At 55.7% G+C, this 24671-nt stretch overlaps 2 protein-coding genes across 11 annotated transcripts in view; both read left to right on the forward strand.

Annotated features, from left to right (window-relative positions):
- Positions 1-2143, forward strand: part of Pla2g6 (phospholipase A2 group VI) — a 48966-nt gene extending 46823 nt beyond the window's left edge. For 8 of the 9 annotated variants that reach the window (XM_021724417.3, XM_021724416.3, XM_013357277.4 and 5 more), the window contains 3 exons: positions 591-758; positions 1212-1285; positions 1401-2143. In XM_021724417.3, the coding sequence (XP_021580092.1) occupies positions 591-758; positions 1212-1285; positions 1401-1545 (387 nt within the window). In that variant the 3' untranslated portion in view covers positions 1546-2143. Of the gene's footprint in view, positions 1-590; positions 809-1211; positions 1286-1400 lie in introns of all 9 variants that reach the window. The other variant, XM_021724418.3, reaches the window with a different exon arrangement.
- A 640-nt stretch (positions 2144-2783) lies between these two features.
- Positions 2784-24671, forward strand: part of Baiap2l2 (BAR/IMD domain containing adaptor protein 2 like 2) — a 28503-nt gene continuing 6615 nt past the window's right edge. The window contains exons 1-7 of one of the 2 annotated variants that reach the window (XM_078052753.1): positions 2784-3020; positions 4030-4105; positions 4950-5036; positions 5426-5487; positions 16077-16148; positions 16299-16415; positions 16955-17101. In XM_078052753.1, the coding sequence (XP_077908879.1) occupies positions 2970-3020; positions 4030-4105; positions 4950-5036; positions 5426-5487; positions 16077-16148; positions 16299-16415; positions 16955-17101 (612 nt within the window). In that variant the 5' untranslated portion in view covers positions 2784-2969. Of the gene's footprint in view, positions 3021-4029; positions 4106-4949; positions 5037-5425; positions 5488-11364; positions 11512-16076; positions 16149-16298; positions 16416-16954; positions 17102-24671 lie in introns of those variants that run through there. The other variant, XM_078052754.1, reaches the window with a different exon arrangement.

Here is a 24671-nt window from a genome sequence, read left to right on the forward strand (position 1 = left end):
TGTGCCCAGTCTAAGTCACATGCCATTCAGCATGAGGAGCCTGGGCCCAGAGCAGGAGGGCTCACCCCATTGTCACCCGGCAAACTGGCAACAGAGGTGGTTGAGCAAACTTGAGGTGGCCCCCAGGACCCCGGGTCCCCGCCTCGGCCCTGCATCCCACTGCGTAGCCCAGGGAGGCCTCCCTCCTGCCGGACTGCGCAGAGGTTCCTCGTTTGTGAAGTGGGGTGGCCGCCCCGCCACACCGGGCTGGAGGACCGTGGGATAATGGTGTGGACACCTGTAGTCCACAGGGAGGGGTCCTCCCGCCCCCCCCCCGGGAGCCTGGGTCTGGGGCAGTGTGTGGCCGGCCGGGTGTGCTCACAGCTGGTGGACGTGGAGGGACCTAGGGTGCTTTCCAGTAGACCACGGTGGTGCCCACGCCAGCCCTTCCAGCAGAGGGGCTGTCGCTGAGCCCTGGCCAGACCCTGCCTGCAAGGGCACCCAGGACCCGGGCTTAGCCCAGGTGCGCGGCGCTCCCAGCCCCTGGCCTAGGGCCTCGCGCGACTCTGCAGTGAGCGTCCCCCTGACTCCCCTCGTCCTGCTCTTTACAGGGTCAGGCCAACAAGGTGAAGAAACTCTCCATCGTCGTCTCTTTGGGGACTGGGAGGTCCCCACAGGTGCCTGTGACCTGTGTGGATGTCTTCCGCCCCAGCAACCCCTGGGAACTAGCCAAGACTGTTTTTGGGGCCAAGGAGCTGGGCAAGATGGTGGTGGACTGTGTGAGTGTGGGCCTCTCCCCAGGCCCACTTCCCTCGGGGTTTCCAGCGAGGTCAGCCCCTCCATGAAGGGCGAGGTGACAGGCTTTGTGGGTCCTCTTTGGCCAGCTCTGGGGACCACGCCCACTGTGGGGTTTTCAGATGTCCTTTAGCTGTGGGTCCCTTTCCGCCCAGAACCCCGTGTGGAAGCCCAGAATACACACGGACAAGAGCCGTGGGGCGGGACAGGGGGCCTGTCCATCAGCTGCTGCCCACGCTGCCACTCAGGGACCCTGAACAGACTGCTGAGCCACATGGGAAACCACTGCCCCAGATTGCACAGCCAGGCCAGTCCCGGGCCTGGGGAGGGACTTGCCCAGAGTCACTCGCAGATGGGCACTAGAGCCCAGGGCTGTCTGGGGGACTCCAGGACTGCCAGGGCCAGGCTCGGCTCTCACCCAGGCTGCTTCTCCCCAGTGCACAGATCCGGATGGGCGGGCTGTGGACCGGGCACGGGCCTGGTGCGAGATGGTCGGCATTCAGTACTTCAGGTGAGGCCAGGCCGGGCCGCCAACCCCGCCCCAGCCGGCGGCCTGGGCTTTCTACCCCTGGAGACCGCCCTCCCAGGCCAGGCACCCTCGGTGACACCTCCTCCTGTCTGTGCAGATTGAACCCCCAGCTGGGCACGGACATCATGTTGGACGAGGTCAGTGACGCGGTGCTCATCAACGCGCTCTGGGAGACCGAGGTCTACATCTACGAGCACCGGGAGCAGTTCCAGAAGCTCGTCCAGCTGCTGCTCTCGCCCTGAGCCCCTCCCGGCCCCTCTGCAAAGCTGGGTGAGGCCACCCACCACGTGGCGCGGAGCCAGGGCCCCACGCCTCCGTCGTCGTCCAGGGATGGGGCTCGGAGCCTGCACCTTCCTGCCTGAGGCTGGTTCTGAAGGCCTCTCCCCACTGCCTTCCCCACCATTTGTCACTCCAGACCCAGAAAGCCCAGGGTCCCTGGCCCGCTTCCCGACTGTGAAGGACATCTGACTTGGCCCGTGGCCCCGCGCCCGGCCGCTAACACTAAGGGTGCCCAGTGTGCCTCCGGCCGGCCTCCCAGGGGCCTGCGCGGCTCTCAGTCCCCGGCAAGTGCAGCCCTCCGTCCTGCTCGCCCGGGGTCGGGGCTGGAGAAATGGGGCCCCCCACTCTGTCAGCAGGGAAGCCCGGGCTCCAGGAGCCGCGTGCCCCATTTGACTTTGCCCCTCAGCACACGCCAGGCACCCCACCCTCTGGCCCCACCCCGAGAGCCCTCCCAGCTTTCAAAGGTTACCCTGTGAGTTCACATCTTCCCTTCGGAAGCGGCTTGAGAGTGGTGAGGGGCTCAGGGGCCCCCAAACTGTGAAATAAATGGCTTGGACTGAAGTTTTCCTGTGTGGCGAGCCTGTGGTGTGCGTGCCCTGTCCCCACCCCGCTCCCTCAGCCTTGACCTGGCCTCTTTCTGGGCCCTCTGGGTAAGGGACACCAAGTCTCTCCTCAGGGTCTCCCCTGCACAGGCCAACGGGGTGTCCAGAGGCAGCTTCTGGGACCCAGGGGCCTTCGTGCTCATGGTGAGGGAAGGCAGAGAGCCCGCTGGAGACCGGGCAAGGCAGGGACCTGGGGACGGTGAGACGGCCAGCAGCAGGGCCCCCGTCTTGGTGGCTGGGTTCGCGCCTCCCCTACGGCCTTTGGAGGAGTAGAGGATGTGCCTCAGCGGCCACAGCCCCTCGAGGGGCAGCTCTGAGGGGCTCAGAGCAGACAAGGTCCGAGGACAGTGATGGTTCACCTGCGAGCTGGCCTCCTGCCAGGCGTTCCCAGGAGGCCCAGAGGAGTGCGTCAGGCAGGGCCCTGGGGAGGTGGGTGGCAGGACAGGGTTTCTCCGGGGCCGGGGGTCCTGGGAGAGGAGGTGACGGGGAAGAGTGGCCCGTGCACGCATGCCCACTGGCCTTCCCTCATTGGGGTAAATAATTGAAGGGCAGGTCACATGAACCCACCCGCGTCACAGGATGCCTTCCCCGCCGGATCTGGTTACACCCCAGATCGCATTGACATCCCGGCTGGTGAATAATTAAGCGGCCTCCTCCTCTGAGGCAGGCCTCCATCTGCAGGCCGCACTCTGCAGCCTCCTCGCTGCCCACTGAACCCCGGGTGCCTGTAGAGACCGACCCTCAGTGCTCCCCGCCTCCTGCTCAGCACCGGCACAGCCACCCTAATGGCACCCGAGATGGACCAGTTCTACAGGTCCACCATGGCCATCTACAAGGTGAGCATGTGGCAGCCCGGGCCAGGTGTGGAGGACAGGCCTGCTCCAGGAGCAGGGGCAGCCTCAGGCTGCAGGTTGTCTGGGAAGGAGGGCCTGGGCCAGGCTGGGCAAGCAGTGGGCAAGGGAATGGGCATTCCTGGAGCCGTCAGCCACACCACCCAACAGGACCCCAACTGCGCCTGCTCTCAACAAGGAGGACGGGGCCCAGGCCCGGCGGGCTGTAGCTGCACGCAGAGGGCTGAAGAGCTGAGCCGAGATGGGGGGAGCCGGCCCAGCATGGGGAATGGGGGCTCTCTGTCTCTGTCTCTGTCTCTCCCATTTCTAATCATCTCAGTCAGAACTATTTCATCTCCGGAGGTTGCCACAGTCGCCATAGGCACTTATTGAGCTCCTGCTGTACGCAGGGCCCTTTTACATGTAAGCCTCACATCACCCTACCTGTGAAGTAGGAAATAACCACCCCGTCTGATAGATAAGAAAACGGAGACACAGAGGTTAAACAGCTTGTTCAAGGTCACAATAGAAGGGATTTGAATCAAGACACAAGGCCAAGGCCAAGGCTTGGACTATCACAAAGAGCAACACACAGTGACCCACAGTAATTCAGCCGTAAACTTGCTCCCAGGGGTCTCTTTGAGAAGGGCAAGATTGACCCCCACCCCTGAGGCGACTTTCAGCAGCCCCATCTGTTCAGCCCTGGGAGACCTGGACGGGGACAGGGCCATTGCCAATGGACAGGCTCAGCCCAGGGAGGAGGAGAATCTTTGAAGTAGGCTATCCCAGGAGCCGGGGCAGGTGTGAGGGCAGGGGCTGGCTGTGAGGGGACCTTGGCCTAAAATGGGCCTGCCCAAGTGGCCTCTGAGGGACCTGCAGCTGAGAGCCAGGTCGTGAGTCACCCCAGGTTTCCGGGCGGCTCCCGGAGGCTGGAGGCTTCTCAGCAGGGCCAGTGCCCCTGCTCCTTGACCCTGTCTTCATCTCCGTGCCCTGCCTCCCTTGCCCTTGGGTCCAGAGCATCATGGAGCAGTTCAACCCTGCCCTGGAGAACCTGGTGTACCTGGGCAACAACTACCTACGGGCCTTTCACGGTGAGTGCCCTGTCTCAGGTGCCCAGGCTCCCCCCGCTCGGCCTCGCCCACCTGCTTCAGTCCCCTGAGCTCCAGCCCATGTTCTCTGCAGCCCACACGAGACGTGGGGCTCAGCCTCAGCCCCACGCACCTCACCTGCTCTGCTGCAGCCAGAGAGGCCATGCTCAGCCCTTCCTGCGCAGTCCACACCCCCTGTGCCCTGTGATGCCCCCGGGAGTGAGCACCAGGCCCTGCGGGTCCCTCAGAGTCAAGTGCACACCGGGACATTCATTGCTGTGTCACCTGTATGCCACCTACAAAACCCACTCCCAGACCCAGTGCCACCTCTGCACCCAGCCTCACACCACAGCTGGCCACCCTTGCAGGCACACTGCAGCACCCCTGTGTGGACAGTCACCCTCACCGGCCCCGTGTGGCCACTCCCATCTCTCAGCACCCAACAGGGTAGAAGCTGAGGCCACCACTCGCCCTGCCTCATGGGACCACAGAATCAAATCCTGCTCTCCCACTCCCATGCCAAGCCCTGCCCCACCCCAGGCCAAGCCCTGCCCCGAGCCTCTCTACACACCTGTGCACACCCTCTTCACGGGCACACACAGAGGCTGCACCCCACCTGCAACGGACACAGTGGAGCATCCTGCTCAGGGCCAGGCTGGAGCAGAGCCCGCTCTGTTGCCCCTGGTCAATGCCACACTCTGCCCAGGGCACTCCTCCCTCTCACCCACACACACTCCAGACCCCAGAAGTCCCCTCCACACACACTCTTCTGACCAAAGCGGGAGACCCAGAAGGCGGGGACAGAGGCCGGGCTGGGGCTGGGCTGGACGTCCCCTCTCTCCTGCAGCCCTGTCCGAGGCAGCTGAGGTGTACTTCAGGGCCATCCAGAAGATTGGGGAGCAGGCCTTGCAGAGCTCCACCTCGCAGATTCTGGGTGAGGCACTACCCCCCACGGCACCCCATTTCTTGGGCCTGGGGGTCACTCCTCCCAGCTCTTGTCGGGCCTCCCACCTGTGTTACTGATGCCCCCTCAAGCCCAGGCCCCACATTCTGGGGCCCAGTGGGGTCCTCTTGCCCACTGGCCCTTCCAGGAGTCCCCACCCCACAGGCCCCGCCTGCAGCTCTGAGCCCAGAGGCTGATTTGGAGCCCAAGCTCCTCCCTGTTCCTTGCAGGGCTGCCGCAGGGCTGGGACAAGGGTGGCAGAGTCCCAGGAGCTACCTGGGAAACCCCTGGACTTTGGTCCCCAAATCCAGCCCCGGGTGTGGGAAGAGGGCGGAGGGCAGGCTCCCCCACACTGAAGCCACAGCCCCTCCTGCCCCTAGGGGAGATCTTGGTGCAGATGTCGGACACCCAGCGGCACTTGAACTCAGACCTGGAGGTGGTGGTGAGTATCGGTGGCCAGGCCTGGGGTCACTCTGTGTTTCCACTCCCAGAGCCTTCTCGGGTAGGGCCTCCTGCCCCACCTGGCTCTGAGCGATGCGACAAAGGCCACTCTTCCCAGCAGCTGCCCTGGCCAGGTTCTGCGGGCACATGTCCTGCGGTGGCTGGATTGGGCCACCAGAAGGCCCGGGCCATGTCCATCCCCATTTTACAGAAGAGGAGACTGATTCTCAGAGATCCAGTCATCGCTCTTCCCCCAGAGAGAGGGGGAGCTAGGAAGAGAAGGGACCACTGCCGGGTGCACAGTCCCGCCCGCCCCTTCCTCCTCACGCCACCTCTCAGGAAGCAGCACCCTGATCGGACCACCTCACTCAGGGGTAGAACCCCTCCATGCCCCGGCCACCCACAGGACTCAACATGGGCCCCCACTGACCCAGCAGCCCAGACCCCAGTGACAGCCCAGCCACCTGGAAGAGCTAGCCTTCTGCACTGGGCCGCTGTCCTGCTGTTATCCCAGCCTAGAATGGCCAGCCCCTCCCCACTGCCCAGCATGGTATCCCTTCCTCCATGACCCCTCCCCTGACCCCCAACAGTTGTAGCCACCCCCTGCTGACCCCACAGGTGCCTCTAACTGCTCTTGGCACGTGGCAGTTAGGAAAGGGAGCGCCGCAGCCCAAACACTGGGCTCAGAGTCCAGCACCACCAGTCGCTGACCGTGCCTCAGTTTACCTGCCTTGTGGGGCTCCCAGGTGGATGGAATGAGTTAGTAAGTGTGAACCCCCGTGACCCCCTGACCCCGCGCCCTGCCGAGCCTCAGCTGAACGACCGGCAGCGGGATTCAGCTCGCCTGGACACGGGGGGCTGAGCAGGGGCTGGGGGTCTTCTTTTCCCTGAAGCTCCAGGATCTGGGGGTCCCAGCAGGGCTTCACGGAGTGTGGAAGGAGCTTGGCTAGGTGGAGGGGGGCAGAGAGCCTTCCGGAAGGACCCAGCTCCGGGCGGAAGTAAGGCAGAGCCCAGAGGCTGGCAGAGTGGGGAGAGGGTGGGCCTGAGGGTGAGGTGATGCGGGGCTCAGAAGGAAACTCAATCAGCTGTCCCCAGACGGGGCGAGGGGGTCCGTGGAAATCAGGGTGCTCCTTGTAAGATACCATCTGTTTGGTGCAGAGACCAATTTTACCAGCAAAACGTGTGTATCACATCCACACAGGAGCACCCCGCCCCGGGCCCGGGGCTCAACCCTCCCTGGACACTGGGGTGTGGCTCTAAGCCCCGGCCCCTCGGGGTGGGCATTGGGTATGAAGCCTGCGGCTTCCTGCCCTGTGCTCAGCGGCTCTCCAAGCCACTGTGGGACACCTGTGCTGGCCGGGCTGAGCGCCACCCAGGCCTGCTCTGTAAGGGGAGCTGCCCTCTCCAGGCACGGTGTCTTGGCCAGGGCTGTGCCAGGTAGGACAGTGTCACAGTCGCCTCCACCTGGAGCTCAGTGCCAGGCACTGATCGGGCACCAGAGGCCCAGCAGCAGAAAGCCCTGTCCCCACCGAGGGGCAGACCAGCCGGGCTGCGGCTGTGTGGACGCCTTGGGGGCAAACGTGCTGTGGACGAGAGAGGGCCCGTAGCCGTGTCTGGGGCCATTTTTGGCAGGCGCTCAAGGAAAACATGACAGAAAGGGGACGCTGAGAGAGGCCTGCAGGTGGTGAGGGGGTGTGCCAGGAGGTGGCCGGGAGAGCTGGCGAGCCGAGGGGACGCCGAGGGGACGCCCTGGAGAGTCCCACAGCTGCAGTGGGCAGCGCGGGCCGTGGGGGGTGACGGGCCGGCACCGGGGCCACTGATAGCTGTCCTCTCTACAAAAATGCCACCACGGGTGGATTCTGAGCAAGAAGGGACAGGACCTGGCTCGGGTGTGTGAGGTGTGGGCTTCGAGTGGTTTTGTTGTTGTTGTTGTTTTGTTTCCGACTTTTAAAAGTTGTAAACTAAAAACCAGATCCGGGGACTCCCACGGAACCAACCAGAGCTGGTGAGGCCCGCCAGCCCGGAGGCTGCTCCCAGGGTTGGGGGAGGCCAGCCTCCTGGACCCTTCCTCCTCCCCGTCCCCAGAAGGGGCCTCTGGCCTGAGCTGACACCCGCTTTGTTCCTTCCTGTTTGTCCCCTGCATGGACATCCCGCGACACAGGAAAGAGGTTTCACTCTTACAAAAAATAGCTTGGAGTTTCTCTTAACCTGCTGGTCCCCTGCGTCCATTTCCTTTCCCTTCTCTGTCTGTGGGAGACCTGGGCAGGGTGACCTGGCTCCCACAGATTAAAGTCGCAGATCCTAGGTTCCCCGTGAAGCTAAGCAGGTGCCCGTCCTGCCCAGGCTTGCTCGGCCTGCTCTGTCCCAGCACATTGGCAAGACCGAGGGACAGCAGTGTGTCTAGGCCATTTGTACATGCCGTCACGGCGCTGTGCCCAGAGCACAGGGAGCCACAACACCTGAGGACAGGGCTGCCCCGCCTGCTCTTTGCCCCCGCCGCAGGGTTCACATGGGAGAAGCCGGAGAAAGGCTCAGCCCTTCCCTTTAACTCCTCAGTCCTCAGGAGTGAATTTGCTTCCTGTCCCCTGCCCTGCGGGGATGCATCTGATTTTCCACTAGCATCGGAGCTGGGGTGTAGCTCAGGATGGAGCACGTGCCCAGCTCGCACGAGGCCCCGGGGTCCAGTCCGGGCTTAAATCTTGTATGTGGATCTGAGCCCATTAGACGTGCTTCGGTCCTTTGCTACCGTTATCTGCAGGGAGGTGAAAGGGTGCATCTCTGGCCTGTGGTGGCCTCCTCTGCCTGCCTGGTCCTTCCACTTTGGAAGGACTCCAGGGGCTTTGACAGCTTTTCTGCTAGCCTGCAAGACAAGCAGCCCTGGCCTCTTTAGCTCCTCTGCTGCTTTAAACGGGGACCTGACTTTCTCCACGAGCCTAGTGTCTTGGGTTTTATTGGCCAGTGGTATTTTGAGACCACAGTCTGGCTCAAGGAGCCTTTGCTGACTTTGCTGACCTGTGCTTCCAGCTCTCCCGGCGGCCTGCACTGTGCACGTGTAGACACCTCCTCACACACGTCCATACCTGCATCTCGCTAACACACAGCTGTCCCTGTGCACCCCTACACACAGAGAGCTCTCTAGAGACACACAGGATTAAACAGCCAGGCGGGATGGTGCACACCTGCAATCCCAGGGGCTTGGAGGCTGAGGCAGGAGGATTGCAAGTTCAAAGCCAGCCTCCACAATGGAGTGAGGCCCTGCACAACTTAGCTAGACCCTATCTCCAAATAACATAACCATTTTATGTTAATAAAATGTTAATAACCACGATACTTCCAGTCTAGCCTCAGCACTACAGCGCATTCATTCATTTGTCTTTGCTGAGGATGGAGCCCAGGGCCTTGGGCACGCCAGGCAAAATGCTCTGTGCCGAGCTGCATCCCCAGCCCTTGAATAACATTTTTTTTAATCTCTTTTTGTAAAAAAAGTTTTAGCGGGAAATGGATACAATACCTTTTATATAATTTTAGTTGTGGTTGTCAACACCTTTATTTTATTTCTCTTTATGTGGTGCCAGGGGCCTCCCATGTGACAGGCAAACGCTCTACGCTGAGCCCCAGCCCCAGCCCCACCTTGAATTACATTTTTAGACTTTTTTGGTTCCCTTTCTTTACTTTTCTACTCTGGACACCTATTGTCCTCATGTAGGTCTCCATGGCCTGCCTTCAACATTTGTCTCTTCCTCTGGGATGTTTTTCACTTTTTTCTTTATTTCTATTTGTTCTGCTGCCAGAGACCATGGTTTAATGCCTGGAGCTGGGACGTCACTGGGACATGGATCTGTAGCCACAGGTATTTGCAGGCATCAGTTTTATTGAGATATAATCACATACTATAAATTCAGAACTTTTGAGTGTATTAGTTAGTCTTAGGCAACCATCTTCTCTGTCTAATTTTGAAACATTTCATTACCCCCAAAACCTGTGGACCTGTTGCTTTATTGCTTTTTTGTTTACAATTTTCCTTTCCTCCTTTTTCCTTTATATCTCTCATAAGGCGTTACAGTTTATTCACTTTCAAGCTCCTTATAGTCTGATCTTCATTACTGAACTTATGTTTTACTTTTTAAATTTCTATTTCTGTCCTGAATTGTCACCCATTTCTGTCTTGTATCTGCTTCTTAATGGTCGTTTATTTATTTATTTGGTGCCAGAGATCGAACCCAGGGCTTTGAGCATGCCAGGCAAGTGCTCTACTGCTGAACTACATTGCCAGTCCTTTTTTCAATTAAAATAAATTTTAAAAAATTATTTTGTAGTAGGGATTGAAGTCGGAGCATTTTACCACTGAGCTACATCCCCAGCATTTTTCTTTCTTTCTTTTTTTTTTTTTTTTTAAGATACAATCTCACTAAATTGCCAAGGCTGGCCTCAAACTTGAGATCCTCCTGCCTCAGCCTCCCAAGTCGCTGGGATTACAGGCGTGCACCACCACACTGGCTTTCTTAGTGTCTTTAAAACTGCAGCTTGTGTTTTCTTTCTGTTTTGCTGATCTTTCTGGTGTGCTTCTGTGTCTGTGGAATGTGACTCTGGCCTGGGTTCTGTTTTCTCTCTTAGCGACTGTCGACTGGATTTTACTTCACAGGTCGTTTGTTGCTCTTTATGATGGGAAATGAGTTTCGCTCTGAAATTTGGGAGGAGGCGCAGTGGGGCAGTTTCTCACCTTAGCAAGACTCTCCCTATTGTTATATTTTCCTAAAACATGGCAGCTCCCTTGTGGGAAGCCTTTCTGCAGCCTCCTGGTTCTGATCCCTCCCGTGCTTTTGTGGCTTTCTCTGTCCCTTAAGGGCGTCTGTGTCCTTTCCCCCCGTCCTGGGATGGAGCTGGCTGTTCACTTTCAAGAGCCCCTGGACCCCCAGCTGCTCCAGCCCTGGGGCCTCTACGAGGGACCCCGCACTGGCCCTTCGGGACTAGCAGGCCCCCCTCCGGGTTTTGGCTGCTGTTCAGAGTGGCCTGTGTGCGGTGCTCCTGCGCCCAGGACCCTGGACACCCAGTCACCTCCATGCCTCCTGCTCCCTGTGCTGGCCCCCACTGATCTCACGGCGGACAGTGCTTGTATCTGGGGGCTGCAGGACATAGGGGGTCCCCTTCCCTTCCAGGAGGTGTGTGTTGAGAACCCCGAGGGGAACAGAAGCCACAGGGAGCACTGGCTTGACCCAGACCCTGTTTTCCCCGGGATCACGCACCTGCGATAAGGTCTGACTTACAGATCAGGTGCAGTAAAGATTATCAGCAATAACTAATGACAGCGCAGAAGTGCTGGGTCCGGGCCCACACCTGCAATCCCAGTGGTCAAGTCCAAGGTCAGGCTGGGCAATTGAGCAAGATCCCGTCTCAGAAAGGAAGCAAACAAAGAAATGCAGAACAATCATAATGATATACTAAAGCAAAAGTCATTTAAAATTTGTGAATCGTTTGTTTCGGGAAACTTCCACTTAGCATTTCCAGACCTCCGTTGTCTGAGGGCATCTGAAACTACGGAAAGCCAAAGTGTGGGTGGGAAAGAGCCACTGCGTTGTCGCCGATTTTGGGTCTGAAGGCCGTCCCGAGTTTGGGCTTCACACTTCAGTCTCTCCCTCCCTCGTCCCTCCGTCCTAGACCCGGGCTGACTTGGATTCTCGTGGTGAAGTTCCCGGGCACTACAAGCCCAGATTGTACTTGCTAAGTTTCGAGTTTCAGAGCCGTATGTGCCACATAACCTCATGCTGAACGAGATCCAGGATGTTTCCATCAGCCCAGAAAGTCCCTGTGTCCCTGTCATCAGTCACCCGCCCCCTCCCCCAGGGGCCCCATGTTCTAACTTCTGTCCCTCAAGGTTAATTCTGCCTGTTCCAGAATGTCACAGGAGCAGAATCAAGTGCTTTGTTTTCTTCTGTGTCCGGCTCCTCTCCCGGCACAGACCTGCGAGGCTCGCTCGTGTGGCTGGGCTGCGGACATCCTGTCCTGTTTCACTGCTCGGTCCTCTTTGGTATGAACCTGGTGCCATTTGTTTACTGGTTCCTGCGATGACGGTCACTTGGGTTATTTCTAGTGGAAGGCTATTATGGGCTGGTATGAATAACACTGATACTTTCTTGGGCAAGTCTTCCTGTGGGTGGAGCTGGCTACAGAGCCGGGAGGGGACGGCGTGGGTCATGGCATGGTGCGTCCTTAGCATCACAAGGTGCTGCTTGAGCTCCCCGCGGCCTGGGACTGTCCCCCAGTCTCCCGGCAGTGAACGACGGTGGCTGCTGCTCTCACCCCGGCGGCTGGTGGGGACCGTCTTTTTCTCCGTGGGGAATGGCAGCTCCGCGTGGCCCTGCTTTGTTTATGGGGCCCATTAGACATTTGTACACCTTCTTCCACGGGAGTTTGTTTAGGGCTTCGCCCGTTTTTTATTGGGTCGGTCTTCTTGTTGACTTTCAGGAGTTCTTTATTTAATCAAGATATGATTCCTCTCTCCACAGCCTGGATGGTGGAACTTTCCCAGTCTGTCACCTGTTTCTCTGTTCATTTTTCTTAATACTTTCCATCTTTGATGAGCAGAAATTTTTAATTTTTGTAAACAGTCCACGTTTACGTACCAGCCAAGAAATCGTCATGGGGGAGGTATGAAAACACTCTCCTAAGTTTTCTTCTAGAAACCCCGGATTCTGGGCTTTATGGTTATTTCTATTATCCATCTCAAATTTGTGTGGGTATGAAGTGAACCAGGTCCAGTTTTCTTAACATCATATGAAAAAGATTTCTTTATCCATTGAACTACTTGACGTCTTGGTTTAAAAACCGACTTGTCCTCTGTGTGGGGGTCTGTTCCTGGACCCGACCCCATTCCATGAACTTATTTGTCTCCTGCCCCCAGCGCCGCCCTGTGTCGGCTACTGTAGCTTTATAATGGCTTCCAGGACCCTCTCTTAAAGTGCGGCCCAGGGTGAGGTGTGCAGAGAGCGTTCCTCACCTGATCCTGGGGACAGTGACTTCTTTTTATTGAAATCAAGTAGTCTAAGAACTCCTTTGTTGTTTTTCAAAATTGTTTTCTCCCTTCAAGATCCTTCGTCTTTCCATATAAATTATGGAATCAACTAGTCCACTTCTTGCAGTAAGCTTGCTGGGATTTGTGCGTGTGTGTGTGTGGGAGGTACCAGGGACTGAACTCAGGGACACTCAACCACTGGGCCACATCCCAGCCCTATTTTGTATTTTATTTAGAGACAGGGTCTCACTGAATTGCTCAGCGCCTCACTTTTGCTGAGGCTGGCTTGGAACTTGTGATCCTCTGTCTCAGCCTCCCAAGCCACTGGGATAACGGGTGGGCCACGGCGCCTGGCCAGCTTGCTGGAGTTTTGAAGGGTTGTATTGCTGTGTCACTCAGGGGTCGTCTTAATGTCGCATCTTCGGATCATGACTATGGGATATCTCCCATTTATTTACTTATTTCCTTGTTTTTCTGGCCCTGTTCTGCCTCCCCAGCACAGCAGGCTTGCTCGTCTTTTGATAGACTTGCTCCTAGGCGTTTGGTGTTTTTGAAGTTGTCGTACGTGGCGTTGCGATTTTGTTTTACTAGACTTCTGTTTTAGTGGGATGACGCTGATCCTGTCGTACAGTAAAGGACCAGGGGAAGCAAAAGCAGGAGCAGGAAGGCCAGAGAGGAGGCCAGTGCCTCCTGGGAGGGCTGAGGTGGCCGGGAAGGGGTGGCCGCCACGGGGACTGGTGTGGGGGACATCGGAGGGAAGGTAGTGCCAAGAGCATTTTCTGAAGCTCGGATACCAGGCGTGAAGGAAAGAGAAAAGTCAAGGACAGTGCTGAGGTCTTAGCCTGACCAGCGAGGGGGCTGGCCCTCAGCTGTGCCGTTTCCAGAAGAGCTGTTGAGGGACATGGGGTTTTCAGTGGTAGCGCTGAGCCTGCGGGGCGCGGGGTGCTGTGCACCTGGGGCCATCGGCTCAGGGCTGAGCAAGCTCACCAAGGGCGGAGCAGGACAGGGAAAGGGGCCCAAGGCCTGTAGCCTGGAGCAAGCCAGCCTTAGGGACCAGGGGCCAGGGGACTTAGCACAGGACAGAGGAGGAGCAGCCAGGGAGACAGGAGGAAGACTGGCGAGGGCCAGAAGAAGTGGAGGGAGGTGTTTCCGGGCAGAGCGAAGGTCAGCCATGGGAGAGGGCGATGACAGGACAGTCACTGAGGCCCAGCGGTCACCTACCCACGTGGAGCCGTGATTTTGACAAAAAGTTCTCATCGGCCCGAGGGGCAACAGGCTGAGCTGAGGGAGCTCAGGAGGAGGCGGGAGGAGAGCCGGGGGTTGGCCGGTGGAGGCCATTCTTTCCTGAGAAAGGACTGCAAGAGGACTCCTGGGGGCTGGGAGGACACGCCACTGACCTTACGATGCGTGTCTCACCACCGGGACTGCTCTCAGCTTCCTGCGCTTCTGTGTCCAGAAGCTTCCAGAACCCTCCTCTGAATGTGTGGCCCAAGTGTGGTGTGCAGAGGGAGGTCCTCAGCCGGCCCTGGAGTTGGTGACTTCCTTGTGTCCAAAGCCACCTGCTGCTTACCCACAGTCCTCCGGTCCCCACAGCAAAAACTCAACCTCTCGGGAGGCCCACTTCCTCAGGAGCTTGAGGAAGACTTCCCTCGAGCCTGCGCCCGGGCCGCTGTGTCTCTGCCCCACTGTCAATCACAGCCGCTCAGCAACAATGGCCGCCGGCCCGCGCTGCTCTCAGGCCACTTCCACGCACCTCAGATCCCAGGCGACAGGAAGCAGAGGATCCGTGCTGCCCGGCATGGAAGTGGCATCTGCATAAGCGACTGTCCTGGGCATGGGGACAGAAAAGGAATGGGCCCTGATTTCCTGCCGCTCTGAATCCCCAGAGCTCTGGAGGCTGTGTTTTAAGGACATTTGAAAAGCGCTCCTGCGCCCAGGCCTGCTGGGGAGGGCCTCCTGGGCCTGCCAGGGCCCTCCTGCTGTCCCCCAGTGACCCCCCTGCTGGGTTCTGCTTCCTCCTGCGAGGTGCCTGCAGGCCGGCCCTGCCATGATTAGGCCTTCCCTGGCGTGTCCACTCTGTCCATTTTGTCTCCTGGGCTCCAGTGGGAATCCAGGCGGCCTCTCTGTGGTTCCGGGTCTTTGTCAGAGCTCTGGCTCGGCAGGGGCCTGGGTTGGAGCCCCAGTCCCAGCCCCGCATGTCCCATGAGCCCTGTTGGTTAGGCTGGGCCATCGTGCAGGGGCGGAGGATCTCGGGATCCCGCCTGTGGAGTCCGAGCAGGGATCCTGGACGGCCCTTGGAGGGACGCAGGCCAGGAGACATGGGGCCCGCAAGGAGGCAGCCCCCAGCTCCACACCGGCACAGGATGGGGAGACCCCCTTCTCCTGGAGCCCAGCAGGTGGAGGCCTCCGTGTGTCTGTAGTCCTGCCCACGTCCCCCGCGGTGCTTCCCAGGACGCACACCTGGCAGGCTCCATCCTTAGCACCTCTGTCCCCAACACTCACTGGCAGTGATGGCTCAGGGTTTTAGGGCTTGGCCAGCAGCGGGGAGGGGCCCTCAGCTCCCCAGCAGACCAGCACTTCCCTGGATTTGGACACAACCACGGGAGGAAACTTTAACTTTAGAAATGCTACAGCACACTGGCTTTCCCGCACACCGGGGCACTGCCAGCCTTGCTGTTTGGTGTAGCACCCCTGCCCCTGGGGACAGAGCACCTGCGCAAAGCAGGCGGACCCAGGGTGGCGGGAAGGCTCCCGTGGGGAAAGGGTGAGCAGGGGTGGGTGGGCTGGAGCGAGGGTGTAGCTCCTGTGTCCCCTGCGTAGCTTGTGCCCAAGGGCAGGCAGCTGGGTGGAGGGTGCCTGAGTCATGGAGGAGACCACCCAGCCACAGCACAAAGCTCATCAGGTCCTGTAATAGATGGGGAAACGAGGCTCAGAGAGGGTGGCCACTTGCCCAAACTGCCATCCTGAGCCCTGCCGCCCACCACCGCCTCCCCAGGTGGTCAGACACCTACTTCCTGCTGGTTAAGAGAATCCCCCAGCTGCCACCCCCCAAGGCCCCAGCAGTTCTGGGCCCCTTTGCTGGGCCAGGCTCTGCCCATGGTGCTGAGGACAGAGGCGGGCGGGACTTGGCTTATGCCACAGCAGCTCCAAGGGGCTTGAACGTGGCCAGGGACACACTGTGCCATGAGGCTGCAGGAGGGAGCCATCGATGAACAGATGTCCAGAGCACATGAGGGCAGGGGAGGAGCCGTGGCTGCTGCTGGGGTGCAGGAAGTCTCAGCAGAGGGCAGGGAAGCTGGCACTTGGGGACTGGCAGGAAACTGAGCAAAGCACCGACTAAGACTAACCCAGGAACCAGAAAACTTGATCAAGGCTGTGTGGTGAGCTGGTGATTACCTGCTGAACCACGTGAGCTGCCCCCAGCTAACTGAGCTTCTCATCCCCGCTTCTCTGACCGGTGGTCGGTGCCTGGTGTGTCGGGAGCACAGTGGGCAGCACACTGCAGCAGAGAATGCCGGGGGGAGCTGGGGCCTGGGAACAGAAGGGCCGCTCTGATCAGCCCCACCCTGCACTCCACACAGGTGCAGACATTCCATGGAGACCTGCTGCAGCACATGGAGAAGAACACCAAGCTGGACATGCAGTTCATCAAGGTGAGTCTGCCCTCCACACCCGGCACCCAGCTCCCCTTAGCAGGCCACCTCCCCCAGCACCTAGCATTGACCAGGCCCAGGTGAGACACATTCCCAGCCCTGGGATGGGTGTCCTGGGCGCTTGGACCCCTGCCTCTCCACCCTCCCCAGGACAGCCGGCAGCACTACGAGATGGAGTACCGCCACCGAGCCTCCAACCTGGAGAAGTGCATGTCCGAGCTATGGCGCATGGAGCGCAACAGGGACAAGAACGCCCGGGAGATGAAGGTGAGCGCTGGGTCCAGTCTCAGGGGAGCCCCCAGCACCCCCTAAGCCCCCCGCCCGGCACCAGCCCCACATGGCCAGCACAGCTGGAGAGGTCGGCCAGCCGTGGCCTGGCTGGAGACCAGGGCCACCCTCGGCACCCTGCCTGCCCGGGGGCCTCCTGGCCTGTCCCAGGCTCCCCGGGTCCCTCCTGGAACCCCAGCGCCCCTCCTCCTGCCCAGCCAGAGGGCCCTGCCCTGGCCAGGATTAGCCCCCGCCTTCCGCCTCCTCTCCTGGCCCCTCTCAGTGAGCTCGCCTCCCTCTGAGCGTCTCCCCTCCCAAGTCGGGCCTTGGTGATCTTGGCAGCACATCCTCATTACCCAGCCTCCTGGGGCCGCTCTGCTCAGGCCTGTGCCCCGCGCCAGGGGCAGAGCGATGGCTCAGGCAAGCCGCCAGGGGGACACTGAGGATGCCCACGGGGCAGGCTCGGGAGCTGGGTCCGGCTGTGGGGGGGGCCAGGAGGAGGCGGCTAAGTCAGGACCCACAACCAGAGCCTCCCGCAGGAGAGCGTGAGCCGGCTGCACGCCCAGATGCAGGCCTTCGTGGCCGAGAGCCAGCGCGCTGCGGAGCTCGAGGAGAAGCGGCGCTACCGCTTCCTGGCCGAGAAGCACCTGCTGCTCTCCAACACCTTCCTGCAGTTCTTTGGCCGGGTGAGTGCGGTGGGGGAGGCCGCACCCCAGGTGGCTGCACACAGGAGTCCTCCTCCGTCCTTCCTTCATCTGGGCAGAAATTGATTAAGAAAAATGGTGCCAGGGATGGACGCTGCAGGTGCTTGACCACTGAGCCACACCCCCCGCCTAACCCCTCCCCTCTCTCCACTTTCTGAGACACGGTTTCCTAAGTTGCTGAGGCTGGCCTCGAACTTCTGATCCTCCTATCTCAGCCTCTAAGTTGCTGGGATTATAGGCATGGGCCATTGCGCCCCACCAGAAATTGACTTTTTTTTTTTTTTTGTACCAGGGATTGAACTCAGGGGCAGTCGACTAACAGGGGGCTAAGATCAGCATCTCATTGGGGGGTTCTTCTTCCTGCCAAGGAGGGTGTAAGCCACCTGGAAACTTAAAGTCATAAATAATAGTGAAGAACAAGACACAAATAGTCAGAAATATATTTACAAACAGCAGAGCCCCTGCTAACTAGCCCACCTGGGGGCTGGAACTGAACAAGGAAGACAGCTCCATCATTTATTTAAGGGGCACATCAAGGGCAGAGTCTTGCTTCCTGAAGTCTTGAGTCAGCAGGTTGATTGGCATCTGGGCAGGTCACACCCATCTCAGGTGCTGTGTGGGGCTCCGCAGAGCGGGACAGAGAGCCACAATGTCTCTGGGCAATTGGCTGGGGAGAGTCACCAGAGATAGTCTAGACTCTGGTCATTCCCAGACACTAGGCTTCGATGCACAGTGACCCCCACACAACCCAGGGACGGCTGGTGACACAACCATGGAGCCCTATTTAGTATTTTATTTAGAGACAGGGTCTCATTGACCCTGGCGCCTCGCCATTGCTGAGGCTGGCTTTGAACCCAAGATCCTCCTGTCTCAGCCTCCCCAGCCGCTGGGACTGCAGGCGTGTGTCACCGTGCCTGGTGCAGAAATGGATTTTGTTTCACTCTGTCCACCCATCTTTGCTTGTTGCTGTGTCCGTGTCACCGTGTGTCCCCTATCTATCCCTCTATTCATGATTTTGCTTCTGCAAGGCCCTTGGCTGGGTTGTGATGTGCTGGAGCTGCAGGAGGGAAATGGCCACTCGCTGTGGCCAAGGGCAGGGCTGACCGCGCACTCTGAGTCTCCACAGAAGGTGGTGCCCTTCGCCTGTGTCCTCCACAGACCTCTCTAAGCATCGCCACTCTGGGGTCAAAACTGCCAGCACATGGCCCTTGGGAACCCCCTCAACTGTGCCCAAGCCACAGCACACACTAGCGCTCACCCTCGGAAAGGGTCCTCCAGAGCCTCCCTCACCCTGAAATCCCCAGCACCCTGTGGCGGGGTCCGCCTCCTCCTGCCCCCGCCACTGCTGACCTCCTCTCTGCCTCAGCAGATGCACCTGTTGTCACTGTCACACCAAAGCCACCGAGCGAGTGCGTCCTCTGTGACGGCTCCCTCTTTGGGCACGCAGCATCCGGCTGTGTGTGTGGATCCCATTGATGGACAGGGCGCCCAGTGGTGGGCGTGTGGGTGGCTCCGCGGGGGCTGTGAACGACTCCTCTGGGAAGAACCGCGTGTCTCTGGGTGGACAGACTCTTACTGCTCTCGGTGTGAGTGGGACGGCCGGGCCGGGTGGTGACTGTTCCTTGGGTGGCGTGGCTGCAGCCGACCCGCCTGTCAGCAAGCGCATGGGGGTGTCCCTTCGCCACACCCTCGCCAACACCTGTGGCTCTCTTTGGCTCCTGGCCGGCTGGAGGTGAGCAGTGGTTCCCCGTGCTCTGGCCTGCACTCCCCGAGGCCAGCACTCGCGCCCGTATTTTTCAGTTGATGCATTATAGTTGTATGTCACGGTGGGGTCTGTTGTGACACGTGCATACGTGCCCACAACACGTGGTGGCACAGTATAATCTGGCCACCACCCCTCCCCAGCACCTCCCCCCTCCTCCTGCTCCCCACCCGTCCCTTTCCTCTGTTCATCTCCCTTGAATTTTCATGAGGTCCCCACCCCACCCCCACCTTTCTTTCCCTCGTTCCTCTCTAGTTTCCACAAATAAGAGAAAACGAATCACCCTTGACCTTCTGAGCGTGGCTTACTTCACGGAACACAATGGTCTCTAGTTCATCCATTTTCCTGCAAATGATGTGAGTTCATTGTCCTGACGGCTGAGTGAACTCCACTGTGTGTAAATGCCACGTTTTCTTTATCAACTCATTCCCCATGGACACCTGGGCTGGCTCCGCCGTCTGGCTCTTGTGAGTTCTGCTGCTATGAACGTGGGTTTGCGGTTGTCACTCTAGGGAGAGACTCACTCTTCAGGGCAAATACCAAGGCGTGGTCTAGCTGGTCATTGGTGTTGCACGCTTGGCCTTTTGAGGAGCTCCGCACTGACTTCCATAGTGGTCACACAAACCTACGACCTCATGAAGAGTTTCCTTCTCTCCCCGCATCTTCTCCAGCACCTACTGTTGTTGTTTTCTTGAGGACTGCCCTTCTGACTGCTGAGAGATGAGCTCTCAGTGTAGTATTGATCTGCGTTTCTCTAGTTGCTAATGACGTTGGACATTTTTTCATGTTTGTGGCCATTCGTGTTTCTTCTTTTGGGAAGTATCTGTTTCGTTCATTTGCCCACTGGATAACTGGGCTATTTGGTTTTTGGTGTAAAGTTTTTCTAAATACCAATCCCCTGTCCAAAGAGCAGCAGGCACAGATCTTCTCCCATTCTGTGGGTTCTCTCTGCACATTCCTGTTTCCTTTGCTGTGCGGAAGCTTTTTAATTGGACGCCTTCCCATTTATTAACTCTCTGCATTATTTCCTGAGCTTTAGGGATCCTATTGAGAAAGTCATTGCCTGTGCCTAGATGCTGGAGTGTGGACCCTACGACTTCTTCCGGGAGTTGCATAGTTTCTACTCTATTTCCGAGGTCTTCCATCCATTTTGAGTTGCTTTTTGTGGAGGGTGAGAGATAAGGGTGAAGTTTCATTCTTCTACCTATGGATAACCAGTTGTTACAAAGGCTGTTTTTCTCCAATGTATGTTGTTGTCACCTTTGTCAAGGATCAGGTGACTGTAGATGTGTGTGATTGTCTCTTATTCTGTACCATCGGTCCACGTGTCTGTCTTTAAGCCAGCACCGTGCAGTTTTCGTTACTGTAACTCTGTAGTATGATTTGAAGCCCATGTATTGTGACGCCTCCGGTATTGCTCTTTGGTTTAAAACTCCTTTAGCTGTTTTGGGTCTTTTGATTTTCAAAATTAATTGTTTTTTCTTTTTTGCTAGTTCTGTGAAGAATGTCACTGGTATTTTGATGGCACTGAATCTGTATATTGCTTTTGGTAGATAGTCATTTTAACTATTAATTCTGCTTCTCCATGAACATGAGAAGTCTCCATCTGCTGAGGCCTTCTTCAGTTTCGTTCTTCAGTATTCCATAGTGTACGTTGTAGAGGTTTTCACATCCTTGGTCTGATTTATTCCTAAGGTTTTGTTTTTGTTTTCGAGGCTATCGGGAATGGAGTGGTTTTCCTGATTTCTTTTCCAGCTGATTCTCTGTTGGGATATAGGAAAGCTGTTAATTTTTGTTCTCAGATTTTGTAACTTGCTACTTTGTCAAAGTTTGGTGTTTTTCTTTTTTAATCTTCTAAGTACAGGATCTTACCTGCAAACAGTGATGATCTAACTCCTTCCTGTCCTGTTTTTATCCCTTTTATTTCCTTCTCTTGCCTAATTGCTCTGGATGGAATTTCTAGCGCGTGTATTAAAGAAGAATGGCGAGAGTGGACATTCTTGTTCTGGTTTTAAGGAAAATGTTTTCGGTGTTTCCCCATGAGGTTGGCTTGGGTTTGTTATGCACACCTGTATGATGCTGAGGGAGGCTCCTTCCTTCCTAGTTTCTTCCATGTTTTTTTATCATGAATGGGTGCTGAATTTTATCAAAGGTCTGCTCTGCATCTATTGAGATTACTAAGAGATTTGTATCCTTGATTATATTGAGATGATGGATCATATTTATGGATTTGCATATGTTCAGCCATCCCTGCATCTCTGGATTAAAACCATCTTGGTTGTGATGTATAATCTTAATATGTTGTTGAACACAATTTACTAATATTCTATTAAGTATTTTTGCATCTAAGTTCACCAGGGATACTGGTTTGTAGTTTTCTTTCCTTGGTTTTGGTATGAGTGGGATACTGGCTTTGTAGAATGAATTTGGAAGTGCTCCATCCCTTGCTATTCATGAAATAATTTGAGGAATACTGACATTTTTTGTTTGTTTGTTTGTTTTTGTTGTTTTGGTTTTTTGGGGTTTTTTTTTGGTACTGGGGATTGAACCGAGGGACTTAACCACTGAGCCACATCCGGATCCTTTTTTATTTTTATTTTTTTTAAATTTTGAGACAGGGTCTTACTAAGTTGCTTAAGGCCTTGCTAAGTTGCTGAGGCTGGCCTCTAACCCGTAATCCTCCAGCCCAGACTCCTTGGATTACCAAGTCTCAACATTGGTTCTTGTTGAAAGGTCTGGTAGAATTCAGACGAGAATCCATCTGGTCCTGGGCTTTTCTTTTATTACTGCTACTGTCTTATTACAGGTTATTGGTCTGTTGAGGTTTTCTGTGTCCTCTTAATTTAACTTTGGCATATTATGTTTATCTAAAAATGTATCTATTTCTTCTAGATTTTCCAATTTATTAGAATAGAAATTTTCAAAACCATTCCTGATGATCTGCTGGATTTCTGTGATGTCTGTGGTGATTTCTTCTTTTTTATTTTATTAATTCGGGTCTCCTTTTCTTCTGGTTAGTGTGGCTTAGGGCTAATCAACCTTGTTTATCATTTTAAAGAAACAACTCTTTGTTTCATTGATCCTTTGTATGGTTTTTTCGTTCTCAAGTGCACTGATTTTGGCTCTGATCTTAATCATTTCCTTTCTTCTGCTGGTTTTGGAATTGGTTTGTTCTACTTTTTCAAGGTACTTGATGTGCACCGATGGGTTGTTTATTTGGGATTTTTCCTATTTTCTTATGTAGGCTCTCATAGCTATAAACTTGCCTCTTAAAACTAACTTCCTAGTGTCCCAGGGATTCTGGTGTGTCGGGTCACTATTCTCATTTGAGTCTAAGAATTTTTAAATTTCTCCCCTGCTTTCTTCTATCACCCATTTATCACTCAAAAGTGTATTGTTCAATCTCCAGGTGTTTATATATTTTCTGTGAGTTTTTTTTTAATTTTTAAATTTCATTCCATTATGATCTGATAAGGTATAAGAAATCACAGCAACTTTCTGTACGTGCTAAGAGTTGCTTTGTGGCCTAAAGTAGGGTCTATTTTGGAGAATGTTCCAGGAGCTTCTGAGAAGCAAGTATATTCTGCTGTTAATGGAAGAAATATTCTATAGATGTCTGTTAAGTCCATTTGATTGATAATATTGTTCAGGTTCAAAGTTCTGGGTGACTTGTCTAATGGTGCGAGAGGTGTATTAAAATTGCCAGAATTATGGTAGTGGATCTGTTTGAATCTTCAATTTGAGTAGTGTCACTTTTATGGAATTAGCTGCACCCACGTTTGGGGCGTAAATATTATTTTTATATCTTCTTGTTGACCTTCTTTGTCTTTTCTGATTAATTTTGGTGTGAAATCTGCTTTGTCAGACATGCGTGTAGCTACTTCTGCTTGTTTTCAGGACCCGTTTGCGTGGGATGTCAATTTCCATCCTTTCGCTTTCAGCTGTGGCTCTCTTGGCCTGTGAGGTGTGTCTCTTGCACACAACATTTAGTTAGACCTTTTTTAAAAAAAATCTGTTCTGCCAGCCTCTGTCATTTTTGGGAGGCAGGTACTGGGGCTTGAACTCAGGGCCACTCTACACTGAGCCACATCCCCAGCCCTGTTTTATATTTTATGTAGAGACAGGGTCTCACTGAGTTGCTTAGCCCCTTGCTTTTGCTGAGGCTGGCTTTGAACTCACGATCCTCCTGCCTCAGCCTCCGGAGCCACTGGAATTACAGGTGTGCACCCCTGTATCCAGCAGCCTATGTCTTTGATGCTATTATAGAGAGATGTTTATTAATCCCTGCCATTTTGATTTATATATATTGTTTAATTTGGTCTGTTTCTCATTTGCCAAGATGATTTTCAAATGATATTTGTTCATCCGTGCGCTCTGAGGTTTGTTTTTTATTTCTTCTGTGCGGAGTGTTTCTTAAGTCAGCTCTGTAGTGTAGGGTTAGAAGTCATGAATTCTTTTAGCTTCTGCTTATCGTGGAAGGTTTTGATTTCTTTTTCAATTCTGAAGGATAGCTTTGCTGATATGGCAATATGGGTTGACAGTATTTTCTTTTAGGACTTGGAACACATCTTCCCAAGCCCTTTGGCTCTTAAGAGTTTGTACTGAAAAATCAGAAGTAATTCTGATTGGTTTGCCTCTAAATGTGACCTGATGTTTTTCTCTTGAGGCTTTTAAAATTCTCTCAGTACATCAGGCCTTTTACCTATAATGTGCTGTGGAGAGGTTCTCTTTCGGTCTTGTCTATTTGGGGTTCTGAATGATTCCTGACTCTGTTTGTCTATCTCATTCTCAAGGTTTGGACATTCTTCTGTATTATTTCCCTGAAGAGATCATCGGTTCCATTCGCCCACCTCTCACAACCCTCCTCACTCCGATACTGCCCTCGAGTTGCGTATGTTCTGATCACGGTTACTTATATGTTTAATACTCTGAATGTTCAGAGGATAGAATATTAATGACAAATGAAGAGCTCGTCTCCATTGAGGTGGTCAAAATAGTTGACAGGACCATAGGTGGTTGCCGTCTATGCCCGACTCTGTTTCTTCGTGAGCACTGCACAGAGAGAGCAGCCAGGTGGGGGTGCGGACCCCTCCCCTTTTTTGCTGCTCTCTGAGCTGCTGGTTGCCTGGCCTGCGGCTGAAGCAGCCTGGAGTTACTCTCAGCTTCCCTTCCCCCATGTGAGGTAGGATGGGATGGGAGGGCTGTCAGCTGGGGTTTGCTGACCACATGGGGGCCCTCCCAGGGTGGAGCTGCCGCAGTTCCATGAGTGGAGTTCAGGCAGATGGCACTGGAGTCTGACCAGGCCTCGGGGCTCTGCTGGTGGCATCTACTCGGGAGAGATTAGATCAACACCCCAGGGCCTGCAGGTCTGTGCTGGGAGTGTGGCTCTCAGGAACCTCCCTAGGAGTCTTCTCGTGGGACAGTAGACCCCTCTGGTGCCCAGGAACACAGATTCCGGGGTGGAGTCCCCCAGTGTTTCACCCCACCTGTTCAGATCCTCGACCCCCTCAGCTGGTCACGTGAGCCACCAAACGCAAAGGAGAAGTGAGTTGGCTCCCTTTGCTGTTCCCACTTGAATGCCCCGGGGAAAATCCTCTCTGGGCCTGTTCCACTCTGTTCTGCCAGGTGCACCTGGGCTGCGGCAGGCGCCTGGGGACAGGGTGGCGGTGTTGGCTCCACCTGCAGGCTCCACACAGCAGCTGCAGCATGGCTGCCCGTGCTTCCCGCGGCGGCTGAGAAACACTGAACTTTCTGATCCCCAGTGCCCAGTGCAGCCCCTGGACCACCCGG

Source organism: Ictidomys tridecemlineatus, chromosome 6 (genome assembly GCF_052094955.1).
Source record: "Ictidomys tridecemlineatus isolate mIctTri1 chromosome 6, mIctTri1.hap1, whole genome shotgun sequence".
In the NCBI taxonomy this organism is placed as follows: Eukaryota; Metazoa; Chordata; class Mammalia; order Rodentia; family Sciuridae; genus Ictidomys; species Ictidomys tridecemlineatus.